Here is a 15,807-nt window from a genome sequence, read left to right on the forward strand (position 1 = left end):
TGTGGCAGGAAAGGAGGGAAGATAATCGAATGGAGAAAGTGTTTGCAAAATCCCACTTTGTAGGGAGGGGTAACAGGAGACCGCTCATCAGGTAACTTTAGTAAGTTGGTAAAAGTAAAGTCGCCATAGTCCCAGATGACCATGGGCTGCTTTCACCTTGGGGGGGGGGGTTGCATCATAAACCAGCTGTCCAGTCAACTGAGCTAAACCGACCTGGTTAGTAAGAGAGCATAGACTGTACATCTTAAATTCTGGTGTTCGCAGTTCCAGCACTCATGTACACAGTTCGGTTTGTCGTTTAGTTGTATGTATCAACTTGTATTTTGTAATCGAGTTACACAGATAGACATCTCTTGTTCAGATGGACGTTAGCTCCCATGATTTTGCGACAGTGCGACAAAAAAAACCCACAATTTATTTTCAAATCTCCTCTGCCGCATTTGACCAAATGGAGCAAGTCAACAAATGACATTTTATCCAAAAAGCAGTCAGCCATTAACAAGAAGGAGAAACCCCCCCAAAAAACTCACATTTACACAGTGACTTTCACGCATCAAGATATCCCAAACCGCTTTTAGCTAAACAAAGTCTAATTCTGAAATGTAGTCACGGGCACTACTGTTCTGCCAGAGTGCTACCAACTGCAGTTCAAAAAAAGAGATCGCAAGATAGAGGAATGTCACAATGTTTAAATAACATTTAGGATGCTGCCTTATTGCTTAACAATTGCAAATACAAAGCTGTCCTTCAAGGCCTTAGGAGGTGTTTTACATGTGTGAGGTAAAGGGTTGGAGGAGGGCGAGCCAACTGGTTGCCGTGTAACCGCTCCCAGTTACAGTAGGACATTAAGCTGCTAATCCTCTACCTCTATTCAGGGAATTAGCTAGGGATAGAAAAGAAGTGGCCTGGAAGGCATTGCGCTAGTCACAGAGAAATATCCCACCAGCTGAGGGTTTATGCAACAGTTGGATTAATGATAGCTGCCTCTAGCAGTTGCATTTTAAGAGCTTCCTGCAGAGAGTTGAACATGCCAGTAATGCTTCAACATAAAATGCCAGCGCTTAAAGCGGGCAGCCGATTCAGACCCCTGTTTAATTGTACTTCCATTGTGAACACTCCGCATTCATTTCAAACACCCGGCCACACTCTGTCCCAGGAACCTCATCCATCCCACAACACAACACATCCTCCCCCATTTGTCATCTAGAAAACTGAATTACTTCGTGATCATATTATTCAGTGATCGTAAAAGGCAGGCATTGTACTTGTGGTTACAGGCTGTATCAGTTCCCAAACTTAATTGAATAAGTAATTAAAAGTCAGTAAACTTGAATAGTAATTAAAAGTCAGTAAACTTGAATGACCACAGTTAGGTTATTGGATTTTATTGCACACATCTCTCATCAAGGCCATTCCAAAGGAAAAAGGACCACTCTATCCAGCAATATGTTTGGGAACAAATTTGTCCACCGAGATTGGATGAGCACTAATTGCATAGTCAGCAAAGTGGAACTTCAATAAAATAATCAGCAATTTGCATTTTCGGAATCTAAAGAGAGGTCTAAGATGTCAGGTTAAGTGGGAATGGACCAGACTGCCCCTTGATACATTCCCTTGGGAGGCATGTCAACGTTAAGTGAAATATCAACAACATAAATAAATAATTGGTTAAAAGCACATACTGGTGAAAATGTAAAGAATTCAGAGGGGATTAATCAGTACAGTTAATCCATAAATCAACAGAATACATTTTTTTGTATGTGTTGTGAGGTGTGGTAGATGGAGAGAGAGTGGAATACAACGTGGTGCATTCAACATCGCACAGCAGAATGGTATCACACAGCACAATGGTATCACACAGCACACACCATACAGTAGAATGTTATCACACAGCACACACCATACAGTAGAATGGTATCACACAGCACACACCGTACAGCAGAATGGTATCACACAGCACACACCATACAGTAGAATGGTATCACACAGCACACACCGTACAGCAGAATGGTATCACACAGCACATACTATACAGCAGAATGGTATCACACAGCACAATGGTATCACCACACAATGTTATCACACACCGTACAGCAGAATGGTATCACACAGCACACACCACACAGCAGAATGGTATCACACAGCACACACCGTACAGCAGAATGGTATCACACAGCACACACCACACAGCAGAATGGTATCACACAGCACTCCCCATACAGCAGAATGGTATCACACAGCACACACTATACAGCAGAATGGTATCACACAGCACTCACCATACAGCAGAATGGTATCACACAGCACACACCACACAGCAGAACGGTATCACATAGCACACACACTACAGCAGAATGGTATCACACAGCACACACTATACAGCAGAATGGTATCACACAGCACACACCATACAGCAGGATGGTATCACACTGCACACACCGTACAGCAGAATGGTATCACACAGCACTCACCATACAGCAGGATGGTATCACACAGCACACACCGTACAGCAGAATGGTATCACACAGCACACACTATACAGCAGAATGGTATCACACAGCACTCACCATACAGCAGGATGGTATCACACAGCACACACCGTACAGCAGAATGGTATCACACAGCACACACTATATAGCAGAATGGTATCACACAGCACTCACCATACAGCAGAATGGTATCACACAGCACACACCACACAGCAGAACGGTATCACATAGCACACACACTACAGCAGAATGGTATCACACAGCACACACTATACAGCAGAATGGTATCACACAGCACACACTATACAGCAGAATGGTATCACACAGCACACACTATACAGCAGAATGGTATCACACAGCACACACTATACAGCAGAATGGTATCACACAGCACACACTATACAGCAGAATGGTATCACACAGCACACACTATACAGCAGAATGGTATCACACAGCACACACCGTACAGCAGAATGGTATCACACAGCACACACTATACAGCAGAATGGTATCACATAGCACACACACTACAGCAGAATGGTATCACACAGCACTCATGATACAGCAGAATGGTATCACACAGCACACACCGTACAGCAGAATGGTATCACACAGCACTCACCATACAGCAGAATGGTATCACACAGCACTCACCATACAGCAGAATGGTATCACATAGCACTCACGATACAGCAGGATGATATCACACAGCACACACCATTCAGCAGAATGGTATCACACAGCACACACCGTACAGCAGAATGGTATCACACAGCACACACCACACAGCAGAATGGTATCACACAGCACACACCATACAGCAGAAAGGTATCACACAGCACACACCATACGGCAGAATGGTATCACACAGCACACACCATACAGCAGAATGGTATCACACAGCACACACTGTACAGCAGAATGGTATCACACAGCACTCACCATACAGCAGAATGGTATCACACAGCACACACTATACAGCAGAATGGTATCACACAGCACACACCACACAGCAGAATGGTATCACACAGCACACACCGTACAGCAGAATGGTATCACACAGCACACACCACACAGCAGAATGGTATCACACAGCACACACCATACAGCAGAAAGGTATCACACAGCACACACCATACGGCAGAATGGTATCACACAGCACACACCATACAGCAGAATGGTATCACACAGCACACACCACACAGCAGAATGGTATCACCCAGCACTCACCACACAGCAGAATGGTATCACACAGCACACACCATACAGCAGAATGGTATCACACAGCACACACCATACAGCAGAATGGTATCACACAGCACACACCGTACAGCAGAATGGTATCACACAGCACTCACCATACAGCAGAATGGTATCACATAGCACTCACGATACAGCAGGATGATATCACACAGCACACACCGTACAGCAGAATGGTATCACACAGCACACACTATACAGCAGAATGGTATCACACAGCACACACTATACAGCAGAATGGTATCACACAGCACACACTGTACAGCAGAATGGTATCACACAGCACACACCATACAGCAGAATGGTATCACACAGCACACACTATACAGCAGAATGGTATCACACAGCACACACCATACAGCAGAATGGTATCACACAGCACACACTGTACAGCAGAATGGTATCACACAGCACACACCATACAGCAGAATGGTATCACACAGCACACACTGTACAGCAGAATGGTATCACACAGCACACACCATACAGCAGAATGTTATCACACAGCACTCACCATACAGCAGAATGGTATCACACAGCACTCACCGTACAGCAGAATGGTATCACACAGCACACACCATACAGCAGAATGTTATCACACAGCACTCACCATACAGCAGAATGGTATCACACAGCACTCACCGTACAGCAGAATGGTATCACACAGCACTCACCGTACAGCAGAATGGTATCACACAGCACTCACCATACAGCAGAATGTTATCACACAGCACATACTATACAGCAGAATGGTATCACACAGCACTCACCATACAGCAGAATGGTATCACACGGCACTCACCGTACAGCAGAATGGTATCACACAGCACACACTGTATAACAGAATGGTATCACATAGCACACACTGTACAGCAGAATGGTTTCACACAGCACACACTGTACAGCAGAATGGTATCACACAGCACACACTATACAGCAGAATGGTATCACACAGCACACACAATACAGCAGAATGGTATCACACAGCACACAGCACACAGCAGAATGGTATCACACACCACGCAGCAGAATGGTGCTGCAGCAGCTCCCCAGCTGCATCTCTGGAGCACAGTAGTCTAGGTTAGAGTCATGCTCTGAATTTGGTTATGTTATTTAGTATGGATATCATTTTTAAGACAGGAAAGTGGAAGGAGCAGCAAATTAGACTAAAAGAAAAACTTCCAAGTTGAAATAGATGTGCTGATCATTCCAATGCTGTGAGCGAATGGATCAAAAAGGTAAAAAGATTCCAGTGAATATGAACCTTAGTCGGACTGTACTGGACGCTGGGATGCAGGTCTTGAGCAATTATTTCTCTTTGCATAGAACTAGTAGCCAGGAGTGAGGTAAGAATGTGTTAATCATCTCGGAGTAAAGATTTTCAAGTCATGAATTTCCATGTCCGTGTTCTTAGGCAGAGGAACTTCAACACTTTAAATCAGCCAGCTTTCCAGTGGGATTTCTGTTGTCCAGTTAGAGTTCGATTGCTCTTTGCAGTTCTATTCTGCACCAGAATCGAAGCAGACACACGGCAAAGTGTTCCATTTTGCATCAGAATAAAAGCTAAATTATATAGTTCTGTTTGGGACTCCTGGAAAACCTGGAACACCTCATCTCCCGGTGCGGCACAACTCCTTACCTCTCTCGGTCAGGTTACTGAATTCTTCCTGCTGCATTCCAGGAGATGGGGCAGGAAAAATGAAGCAACACCATCGTCTGGCAAGATACTAAGCAAATCCAGAGGCTGTAGTACGGTGGCCACCATTGCCAAAGTTTCTGTGGGAGAAATACTGGAATCAGCAACTACAAACCCTTCAATTGCATGAAGCAACCTCTCACATTAAAGAAAGCGATACCAACTGCACCAAAGCAAAGGCACGACCCAAAGTAATATCATGCATTTTTCTGCTGGTGTTTTTATGTATGCACCAACAGGCCATTTCTCCACTCCCCAGTGACTATTTTTGCGGTTAAACTGATCACGTCTGGTCAACTGATTGCTGCAAGTAACCTTCCATTTGTTAACTAGCAATGGAACTACTTAAAAAAAAAATGAACATGGGATACATGCCTTTATCAGCCAAGGCGTGGAATACAAAGCAGGGAGGTCATGCTGGAACTGTTTAAAACACTGGTGAGGCCACAACTGGAGTACTGGGTGCAGTTACGATCACCACATTATAGGAAGGATGTGATTGTACTGGAGAGGGTGCAGAGGAGATTCACCAGGATATGCTGCCACGGCTGGAGGGTCTGGGCTATGAGAAGAGATTGGATAGGCTGGGACTGCTTTCCTTGGAGCAGCAAAGGTTGAGAGGGGACCCGATAGATGTGTATAAGATTGTGCTTGGCAGAGATAGGGTGGATAGAAAGGCACTTTTTCCATTAGCAGAGTCGTCAATAACCAGGGGCATAGATTGAAGGTAAGAGGCAGGATGCCAAGACGAAACCTTTTCACCCCCATCGGGATGGGAGAGTCTGGAATTCACCGCCTTAAAGTGGAATCAGAAACTTTTGTAATATTCAAAAATTATTTAGATATTAACTTGTGCTGTGATAACCTCCAGGGCTATGGGCCAAGGGCTAGAACATGGGATTAGTGTCGTCAGATCTTTGTTGACAGGTGTGGAAACAATGGACCAAGTGACTTCCTCCTGAGCTGTAAACGTCTTTGAATTGATGAGTGCTTGATATTTTAACCCCGGTTTGCAAATCCCTTTGTTGCTTCACCCTTTCTGTAACCTCTTTAATCCTACAATCTTCCGAGGTCACGGAGATCTATCCACAGCCCCGATTTTTAATGCTCCCCTGTTGACAGCTTTAGGCTCTACAATTCCCTCCCTACACCTCTCTCTTCTTTTAAGGCACTCCTTATAAGATACTTTATTGACTAAACCTTTGGTCACCTACCCTAATATCTCCTGATGTGACTTGATACCAGATTTTGTTTGGCAACGCCCCTTCGAAATGCCTCAAAATGTTTTGTTATATTAAGGGTGCTACAGAAAGACAAGTTGTTGTTGGGTTTGATCGACGATAAGGGAGCTTGAACTGTGAGGGGCTTCCATGGTCGAGCATCCCACTTACATTGATTGTCAAAACTCATAGGGTGTGCGTGGCCCGAGGGGGTGGGAGGGGTGCACACTTCCAGTCTGGAGCCGTATCCAAGCACTTTGTCAAGGGGTATGGGCAGCAAAACAGAAGAAAACTAAATTTAGTGTATCTGGGGGGGGGGGGGGGGGGCGGAAAATCAAATTACCAGAACTTTAGAAAACTAAACGTTTCCTATTTGGCCCACGTTTGTGCATCAAAGAAGCAGGAAAGGACTTTTATTTATTTGGTGCCTTTCACAACCCCAAGCACTTTGCAGCCAATAAAGCATTTCTCAAATGTCATCACAGCTGCAGCACAGCAGGTACAATATCTATTGCAAAAGGAGAAGAAACACAAATAAAATACCTTTCAGTGAAGAAACCAATATTCGGTTTTCTCTGCCAGCTCCTTTTGTCCTCCTACAAAGTTCAGGCAACAGTTTTTTCCACCACAGAGGCTGAAAGGAGCAAGACACCAGTGTCACGTCAGTGAAGCGAGGGCACACTTGCGATGGCGGAAACCTTGCCGAGGCCAAGATTGATGCCGAAGTGGAGGAGAATTGTGAACAACTCCGCCCTGGACGAAATTCGGTAGTCTGTAGGAGGACTACTGCCACCCAGGACTGTGGGTAAATCCAGTCTGTAGCAGGTGTCTCTCAGGAGTGGGGCCTGTCAGCCATTGCTCCACCGGGAGGGGCGAACAGGGGAAGAACATGCATTTAGACCAGCCCCACTACCATGCAATGCAGTAGTGCAACTGGGGTTATTTGCTGATAACCCTTTTTTTAGAATCCTTGGGAGGAAGTCTCCAGTGGAGGGAAGGAGACATAAAAATGAAGCCCAGCAATTCTAATGCCAAATAAAAGGAGAAGATGTTCCGCTGGATTACAATCGTCCATCATTCTTCTTCAGAAGAAAAATGGACCATTTTCTTAAATCTAATTGTTTTAAGTCCAATTGTTGTAATAGCATTCAAATAAACAAAATAATTTTCCTCACAGAAAGAGGTATGGAGCCCAGTGCCTGGCAATGGCCATTCTGTACCACCAATACTCAACAATGAATTCATTTGGTTTTAGAGATCCTGTTGGAGGGATGAATGTTGGCCAAACTCCCAGGAGAATTCCCTCTTTCTCTTCACTGTGTGCCAGGAAATTTGGAGAGTCCACCTCAATAGAAATATGGGACCCTAACTCATCTGAAGGATGATACGATGGAACCCAAGTGCTGAATGTCATTGGGAACATGCTAAAATACCACCGTGGAACTTAAGCCAACAATCTGAGTTTAAGATGGTGAGATTTCTACGGTCTGAACCAAAGTTGGCACGTTCCAAGGCATCTTCAGTTTCCAATCCAATATATTTTCTCCCCCCACCCCAGAAATATGATCGAATAAAATGCATCACAAAAAGGAATTATTGGAGGCAAACCTGTCTTTCCTGCTGCATCTCACAATTGGCAAATGGTACAACAGCCTCAGGACATCGGTCAAGGAGTTGGTCAGTTACACGCTCACATTCACCCAGCCTTATGGAACACAGCACATGGATACTCAGGCCAGGGGTATCATCTTCAGGGAGTTGATGTAGAAGAGGAAGAACAGATTTCACATTGATTGAAGAACCACACAAAATGGACTATGGATAAAATGAAAGAAAAGCTAGGATGATTCCAGTCTGTATGAAAAGTTCTAGTTTATCTGTATGCTCCAGTGGTCTTTATGAGATTTGCACATTTATTGCTGAAGGTGGGAGAAGGGGAGAAAGCTTTGAAGGAAACAGATGTCCCTGGGGTACGGGATGGATTTTGTAGCAGGGAGCATGGCCCAACAGTGCTCACCACGGTCATGCCAGATCTGTTGACGGACCAGTTGCACAGCCAAGTGCGGTCAACTCTGTGTCTCTTGAGCACTAAAGCATGAGAATGTTTGTTCTGTGACCCAGAAGGGAGGAGTGAAGGTTGTACGAGGGACAAAGGTGGAGATGAGGGAGTTTTTTAAAAAATCTTTTACGGGATATGGGCATTGCTGGATAGGCCAGTGGCAAGAACGGTAGCACAACGGGCAGCACGGTAGCACAGGGGTTAGCAGAGTTGCTTCACAGCTCTAGGGTCCCAGGTTCGACTCCCGGCTTGGGTGACTGTCTGTGCGGAGTCTGCACGTTCCCCCCGTGTCAGTGTGGGTTTCCTCCCGGTGCTCCGGTTTCCTCCCACAGTCCAAAGATGTGCAGCTTAGGTGGATTGGCCAAGCTAAATTGCCCTTAGTGTCCAAAAAGATTGGGTGAGGTTGCTGGGTTACGGGGATAGGGTTGAGGTGTGGGCTTAGGTAGGGTGCTCTTTCCAAGGGCCAGTGCAGACTCGATGGGCCAAATGGCCTCCTTCTGCACTGTAAATTCTATGAAGTGCCAAAGATAGCAAATCCGGTTCATTACCTTTCCACCAGATGTTGACGGTAACCCATCAAGACTAAATCACTTATGACTTAATTCAGAATCATCTTAATTGAAGCATCGTATATTAGGAAAACAAAGGTACTTTAAGGAATTTATATTTGTATTGCTAAACATTGGACATAAAATGTTTCTGTGCCCGAATACCCTATAGTCAGATTCATGCTAGACAAAGGTGTTTTGTATGTGTGGGTTGGTTAAGTGCCAATTGTGTTTCTATTATGCTTAAAGGGAGCTACATAATATTGGTTTCTTAGCAACTGGGGCCTTGGGTAGAAAAGGTTTAAGTTATAGTTTAGCTAATTTGATTGCAGTTGAAGAAAGATAGTGAGAGAGAAGGAAACCCTCAACAGCTCTGCTAGAAGCAGGTGCTTAGAAGGTTAAAGTGGGAACATCTGCCTAAGCCTTGCTAGAAGAAAAGCCTTACAATGGAGTAATGGTTAAGAAAACAGATGCTGTAAATCCAAAGTACAGCTAGTTAAGAAAACTAGTGAAAAGAGAAGTGTCCAAGAAGTCTGCATTAAGCGAACAGAGGCCAAGATATGGTTCGGAAGAATTCAAGGAAACAAAGAGTTCGGAGTTAAAGAGACAATTGCAGTAACCAGATTTAAAGTGGAACAGCAGCCTTCAAAAGATAAAACAAATGTCTGATGGCATTGAAGTGTCATAAGAAAACCCTGGTCTGGATTCCGGAATGGGACCCTGGAGCTGTGAAGCAATTGTGCTAACCACCATGCTACCGTGCTGCCCCTTAAGGCGGGTGCGAAGTCTCCGGCCCATTAGGAGTTCTGCGGGAGCTACCCCAGTCACCGCATGGGGGGGGGGGGGGGGGGTGGTCCTATACGTAAACAAAAAGCGAGCCAGTCTCGTGTCCATTGATCCGGAAGACTGCTTCTTTACTCCTCTTTTGAATGTCTGCACTGACACGCGCTCTGCCAACCCATTTGAAGCCAGGTGGTAAGGGGCTGTGCGGATATGGCATATGCCGTTCATCTTCATGAACCTCGCAAACTCCTCACTCGTGAATGGAGTGGTGTTATCCGTGACCAGCACCTCGGGGAGGCCATGCGTGCTAAAGGACAAATGCATCTTTTCAATTGTTGCGCAGGACGTTGTCCCCTGCATCTTATGCACCTCTAGCCGTTTAGACTGGGCGTCGATTAATAGAAGGAACATGGATCCTTGAAAAGGGCCTGCAAAATCTGCATGCAAGCGTGCCCAAGGCCGCCCTGGCCATTCCCAGTGATATAGGGGCGCGGCCGGCGGAAGCTTCTGATGCTCCTGGCAAATGGAGCAGTTTTGGGCCACCTTCTCAATGTCGGTGTCGAGGCCTGGCCACCAGACATAACTCCGGGCCAACATTTTCATTTTGGTCACACCTAGATGCCCATTGTGCAAGTCTCTTAGTATCAGCTCCTGGCCTTTTTCCGGGACAATCACACGCGTCCCCCACAAGAGGATGCCGTCTTCCACGCTGAATTCTGACAGCTTGGAGGAAAATGCCCGCAACTCGCCTGGGAGCTGTCTATGCTGCCCACCATACAGTACTATGTGCCGAACCTTTGACAGGACTGGCTCTGTCTGGGTCCACTCACGGATCTGTGATGCTATGCCAGGCAAGGTGTCCATAAAATTTAGGGTTGCAACCACCTCACCGGTCGTGGGGGTCGACATGGGGCCGGTCGATAAAGGCAATCGGCTCAGTGCGTCGGCATTTACTATCTGCGTTCCTGGTTTGTGCTCCAGAGAATACTCGTATGCAGCAAGCAACAAAGCCCACCGCTGGATCCGTGCGGAAGCAATGGGCGGTATTGGCTTATCCTCTCTGAAAAGTCCCAGCAGAGGCTTATGATCAGTCACAATAGTGAAATGGCGGCCATACACGTACTGGTGGAAGCGTTTCACCGCAAAAACCACTGCCAGGCCCTCCTTCTCGATCTGCGTGTACTTTTTCTCCGCTGTAATGTGCGGGAGGCGAAAGCTATCGGTCGCTCGGCCCCGTTCTCCATCTTGTGGGACAGGACAGCCCCAATACCATACGGGGATGCATCACATGTGACGAGCAAAGGCTTTCCAGGATCATAGTGGGTTAGTAACCCAGACGACGACAATTGTTGCTTTACCCGCCGGAAAGCGGTTTCTTGCGGCTGACCCCAAACCCAGGTGTGATTTTTCTTTCGCAGAAGGTGCAACGGGGCCAGCGTAGTTGCCAGATTGGGGAGGAACTTCCTGTAATGGTTTACGAGACCGAGAAAAGAACGAAGATGCGAAGTGTCAGTCGGGGCGGGGGCCTGTTGAATCGCACGCACCTTCTCTGCGACGGGGTGCAAACCTTCGCGGTCCACCCGATAACCCAGGTAGACTACTTCGTTTGCCTGAAATACGCACTTTGTGCGACGTAAACGGACTCCAGCCTCCGAAAAGCGTCTAAGGACAGCCTCCAGATTTTCCAAATGTTCCTGCTCCGACGTCCCTGTAATAAAACGTCATCTAAGTAGACAGCAACAGGTGGTAAACCTCTCAAAATGCCCTCCATAACACGTTGAAAAATAGCACAGGCAGAGGATACTCCAAAGGGCAACCGTGTATATTCATACAGGCCCCGGTGTGTATTAATCGTTACATATGGTCGGGAGGCAGGGTCCAGCTCCAACTGCAGGTAGGCGTGACTCATATCTAATTTTGTGAACGAGAGTCCACCTGCAAGCTTCGCGTAGAGATCCTCTATGCGAGGTATTGGATATCGGTTGAGTCGGGAAGCCGTATTCACTGTAAGTTTATAGTCGCCACACAAGCGAACTGTGGCATCTGGCTTCATTACAGGTACAATTGGTGCTGCCCAGTCAGCAAAACGGACGGGCCTGATAATACCCAAACTCTCCAAACGAGTGAACCCCCCTTCTACCTTCTCGAGCAAGGCGTAAGGCACTGGGCGCGCCCAGAAATAGCGCGGCGTGGCTCCTGGTTCTACTTGGATATGGGCTACGGCCCCTTTTATTTTCCCCAAACCAGGCTGGAATACATCTGGGTATCGTCCTAGCACCTCAATCAACCCTTCAGAAACTGTTTGGAGGATGTGCTGCCATTGCAACCGCAAATGGCGCAACCAGTCCCGACCCAACAGGCTGGGCCCATGGCCGCGCACCACGATAAGTGGGAAACGCCCCTCTGGGCGTCCATAAACAACAGGGGTCATTGTAGTTCCTGCAATGTCCAGTGGTTCCCCCGTGTAGGTGGCCAACCTGGCCTGTGAGTCGGTTAATGTAAGGGTCTGTATACCCTGCTTGATGCGGTCGAATGTCCTCTGGGCGATCACGGAGACCGCTGCGCCAGTGTCCAACTCCATCTCCAGCGGGTGACCATTGACCCGTACTGTCACCTTAATGGGGGCCACACGGGGAGCTGCCACACAATGCAGCTGCAGGCAGTCATCCTCCATCTCCACGTCCTCAGTAGTCGCCGCAGGTTCATCCACATGGAAGGTACGGCCCCTGGGCTGGTCCCAGTTATGGCCACTGGGCTGGTCCCAGTTTTGGTCGGAACGACGGCGCCTCTGGCACCCCCAGGACCGGCATCCGCGACTGGGTTGGCGCCTACAAATTTGACATGGACATGGCTCCTCATCCATTGGTTCTGGAGAAGGCTCCCTTCGGGGAGGAATGTCCGACGGTCACTGGCGTCGGTCCGGACGTCGCCTCGCCCAAGGTACCGAAGGAGCGCGGGGGGACGTTTTCGGATGGAAGGGGTTGCGCCCCAAGGCATGCACTTCCATTCCCTGTAGCTCCTGCACTCCTCGTTCTGCGCTCTCTCGGGACAATACTATTTGAATGGCCTGTTGAAAAGTCAATGTTGGCTCAGCTAACAACTTTCTCTGGGTGGCCGCATTGTTAATACCGCAAACCAAACGGTTGCGTAACATTTCTGACAAGGTCTCACCATAGTCACAGTACTCCGCAATCCTGCGTAGCCTGGATAGAAAATCGGCAAGGGATTCTCCAGGGGTCCTCTCAGCGGTATTAAACCGGTAACGCTGGATTATCGTGGACGGGGTTGGGTTAAAATGTTGCCCCACTATATTCACAAGTTCATCAAACGTTTTGGTGTCCGGCGCAGCTGGGTACGTAAGGCTCCTAATCACCCCAAACGTATGTGGGCCGCAGGCAGTGAGCAATATGACCACCTGCCGCTCGTTTTCGGTGATATTGTTTGCCCGGAAATAGTAACGCATCCGTTGTGCGTACTGGTTCCAGCTTTCCAGCGCAGCATCAAAAACATCCAAACGTCCATACAGAGGCATGGTATAATAGAAAACAACTTCCAACCTGTATCCAACAAAAATCTAGGGAGGTGGCTTCAGCAGTGTAGACAGCAATTCACTTTAACCCTCATCGCCAGTTTTGTAAGGGCCACGAAGAATCCAGCACGAGTTTAAGGATACAAAGTAATAAACATTTATTTACAATAACATATATATATATATATATATATATATATATAGATATATAGATATATAGATATATAGATATATATATATATAACAGCAGCAACTTCCCTTGCTGCACACTCCTTCCTGCTTGTTCCTAAACTGGCCAGCTGTATTTATACTTGGAGTTTACTAATGGTTTCTCCGCCCCCCTCATTGGGGAAGCTCATACTTCCACAGGATTGTGGGATTGTCATTAGTCCCCAGCCAATGGTAAGCAGGCAGGTTATAACAAAAGCCTAATTAAGAGAGAAGATTTTAAAGCCCGTTTTTGGGAGTCGAGTTTTGAAACTCTCAGATGACAATCATCTGGGTTGGGGGGGGGGGGGGGGGGGGGGGGGGGGGGGGGGGGGGGAGAGAGAGGAGATACTGAGGCGACATCCACAAACATTCACTTGTGGTTCCGAGTGGAGAGTGGTATTTACCCATGGTCATCTTGTGCGCATCAAAGAGACTTTGTGTTAATGAGACCATTGTAGAGTAGGATATACGTTGTAATCTGCGTTAATCCTAAAACCGGTGTGTAATTGTTAAGGCAAGGAGGGAGTAAAAATATATTGTATCATAATCTAATTTTTTAATGTTAAATAAATGTTTTTCCTTGTTGTTAAAACCAATTAGAGGTCCTGTGACTCTGTTCCTCCATGTTTTATAAAAGAAAAGTAAAAGTTACTGTCTTCTGAGCCACGGTTCTACTCTGGGATCTTCCCGCCCAGTTATAACATCAACTGGGATATTAACACACATTACTGATATGTCATAATAATGCTAGACATTGCAAAATGAATATAGGCTATTCATTCCATCCAGCCACTTTTGATGCAGAATCTAGCTTCAGGAGGTTACCTAACCCTACTTCCTTTTCCCCAGACAAATGTATTTCATAATACTCACTAATTGACAGATATACCGAGCAAATCAAAACCCCAGAAAATGAATCTGTCCCTCGTTCACACTATGAATACTAACTTGCAGTGGTACAGTCAATAAACCTCACCTCATGACTTCCAACAGTCAGAGAGCTGTCAATTAAAAACTTTTTCCATTAAGGAGCAATTTAGCCTGGTCAATCCACCTACCCTGCACATCTTTGGGTTTGTGGGGGTGAGACTGCACATGGACAGTGACCCGGGGCCGGGATCGAACCCGGTTTCGCAGCGCCGTGAGGCAGCAGTGATAACCACTGCGCCACCATGCCGCCCTGAGCTGTCATTTTTTAAAAAAAGTTCTTCCATGTGGTATATGGGGGGTGCTGCTGCCTAGGCTAGCTTTTATTGCCATTCCCTCCTTGAGTGGGTCTGGGGAGAGAGCAACAGCTTGCCCATCCCCAATTGCCCTGGAGAAGATGGTGGTGAGCCCCTTCTCCCCCCTGCAGTTTAAAACAGGGACTGCTTCACTATCCTTAGGTCTCCCTAACCTCCGGTGATTTTACAGCTTTAAACGAAAGCTCGAGATCGCTTCCTGTTTTCAGCATATATTATCTTGTCTTCTCGCCAAATCATTCCACACTTGGGTTGTAGTCCTGCACTTTGGCCTTTAAGTGACGCCTCACAAAAAAAGTCAAGTACAAACCTGTAACTTTGGAAGATCCTCCAAAGGATCTTGTGGATGCGAATACAATGCATTGATGGTGTAGATCCATGTAAAAATTTTACCAAATTGATCGCACGTGTTCATCTGGTCAAGAGGGAAAAAAAGTGAATACAGATGAAATTGGTGCTTTGCTGCTTAATTCGAACTATGGAATTCATTATAAATGGGCAATTCTCAGGTTGGTAGGCTGTGACTAGTGGGGTACCACAAGGATCAGTGCTTGGGGCCCAAGCTATTCACAATCTGTATCAATGATTTGGATGTGGGGATCAATTGTAATATTTTCAAGTCTGCTGATGACACAAATCTGGATGGGAATGCGAATTGCAAGGAGAACGCAAGGAAGCTTCAAGGGGATTTAGATAGGGGACGTGAATGGACAAGAACATGGCAGATGGTTTAAAAATGTGGAAAAGGTTATTCAATTTGGTAAGAAAGAGA

The 15,807-nt window shown here is 46.5% G+C and overlaps 1 protein-coding gene across 2 annotated transcripts in view; it reads right to left on the reverse strand.

Moving 5' to 3' along the window:
- Positions 1–1,369: 1,369 nt before the first annotated feature.
- hps3 (HPS3 biogenesis of lysosomal organelles complex 2 subunit 1) overlaps positions 1,370–15,807 on the reverse strand; it is a 52,407-nt gene continuing 37,969 nt past the window's right edge. For both annotated transcript variants that reach the window (XM_072473869.1, XM_072473868.1), the window contains exons 15-18: positions 15,346–15,450; positions 8,274–8,480; positions 7,209–7,299; positions 1,370–5,525 (exon numbers count right to left, since the gene is read on the reverse strand). In XM_072473869.1, the coding sequence (XP_072329970.1) occupies positions 5,398–5,525; positions 7,209–7,299; positions 8,274–8,480; positions 15,346–15,450 (531 nt within the window). In that variant the 3' untranslated portion in view covers positions 1,370–5,397. The remainder of the gene's footprint in view (positions 5,526–7,208; positions 7,300–8,273; positions 8,481–15,345; positions 15,451–15,807) is intronic.

This window comes from Scyliorhinus torazame, chromosome 14 (assembly GCF_047496885.1).
Source record: "Scyliorhinus torazame isolate Kashiwa2021f chromosome 14, sScyTor2.1, whole genome shotgun sequence".
NCBI lineage: Eukaryota > Metazoa > Chordata > Chondrichthyes > Carcharhiniformes > Scyliorhinidae > Scyliorhinus > Scyliorhinus torazame.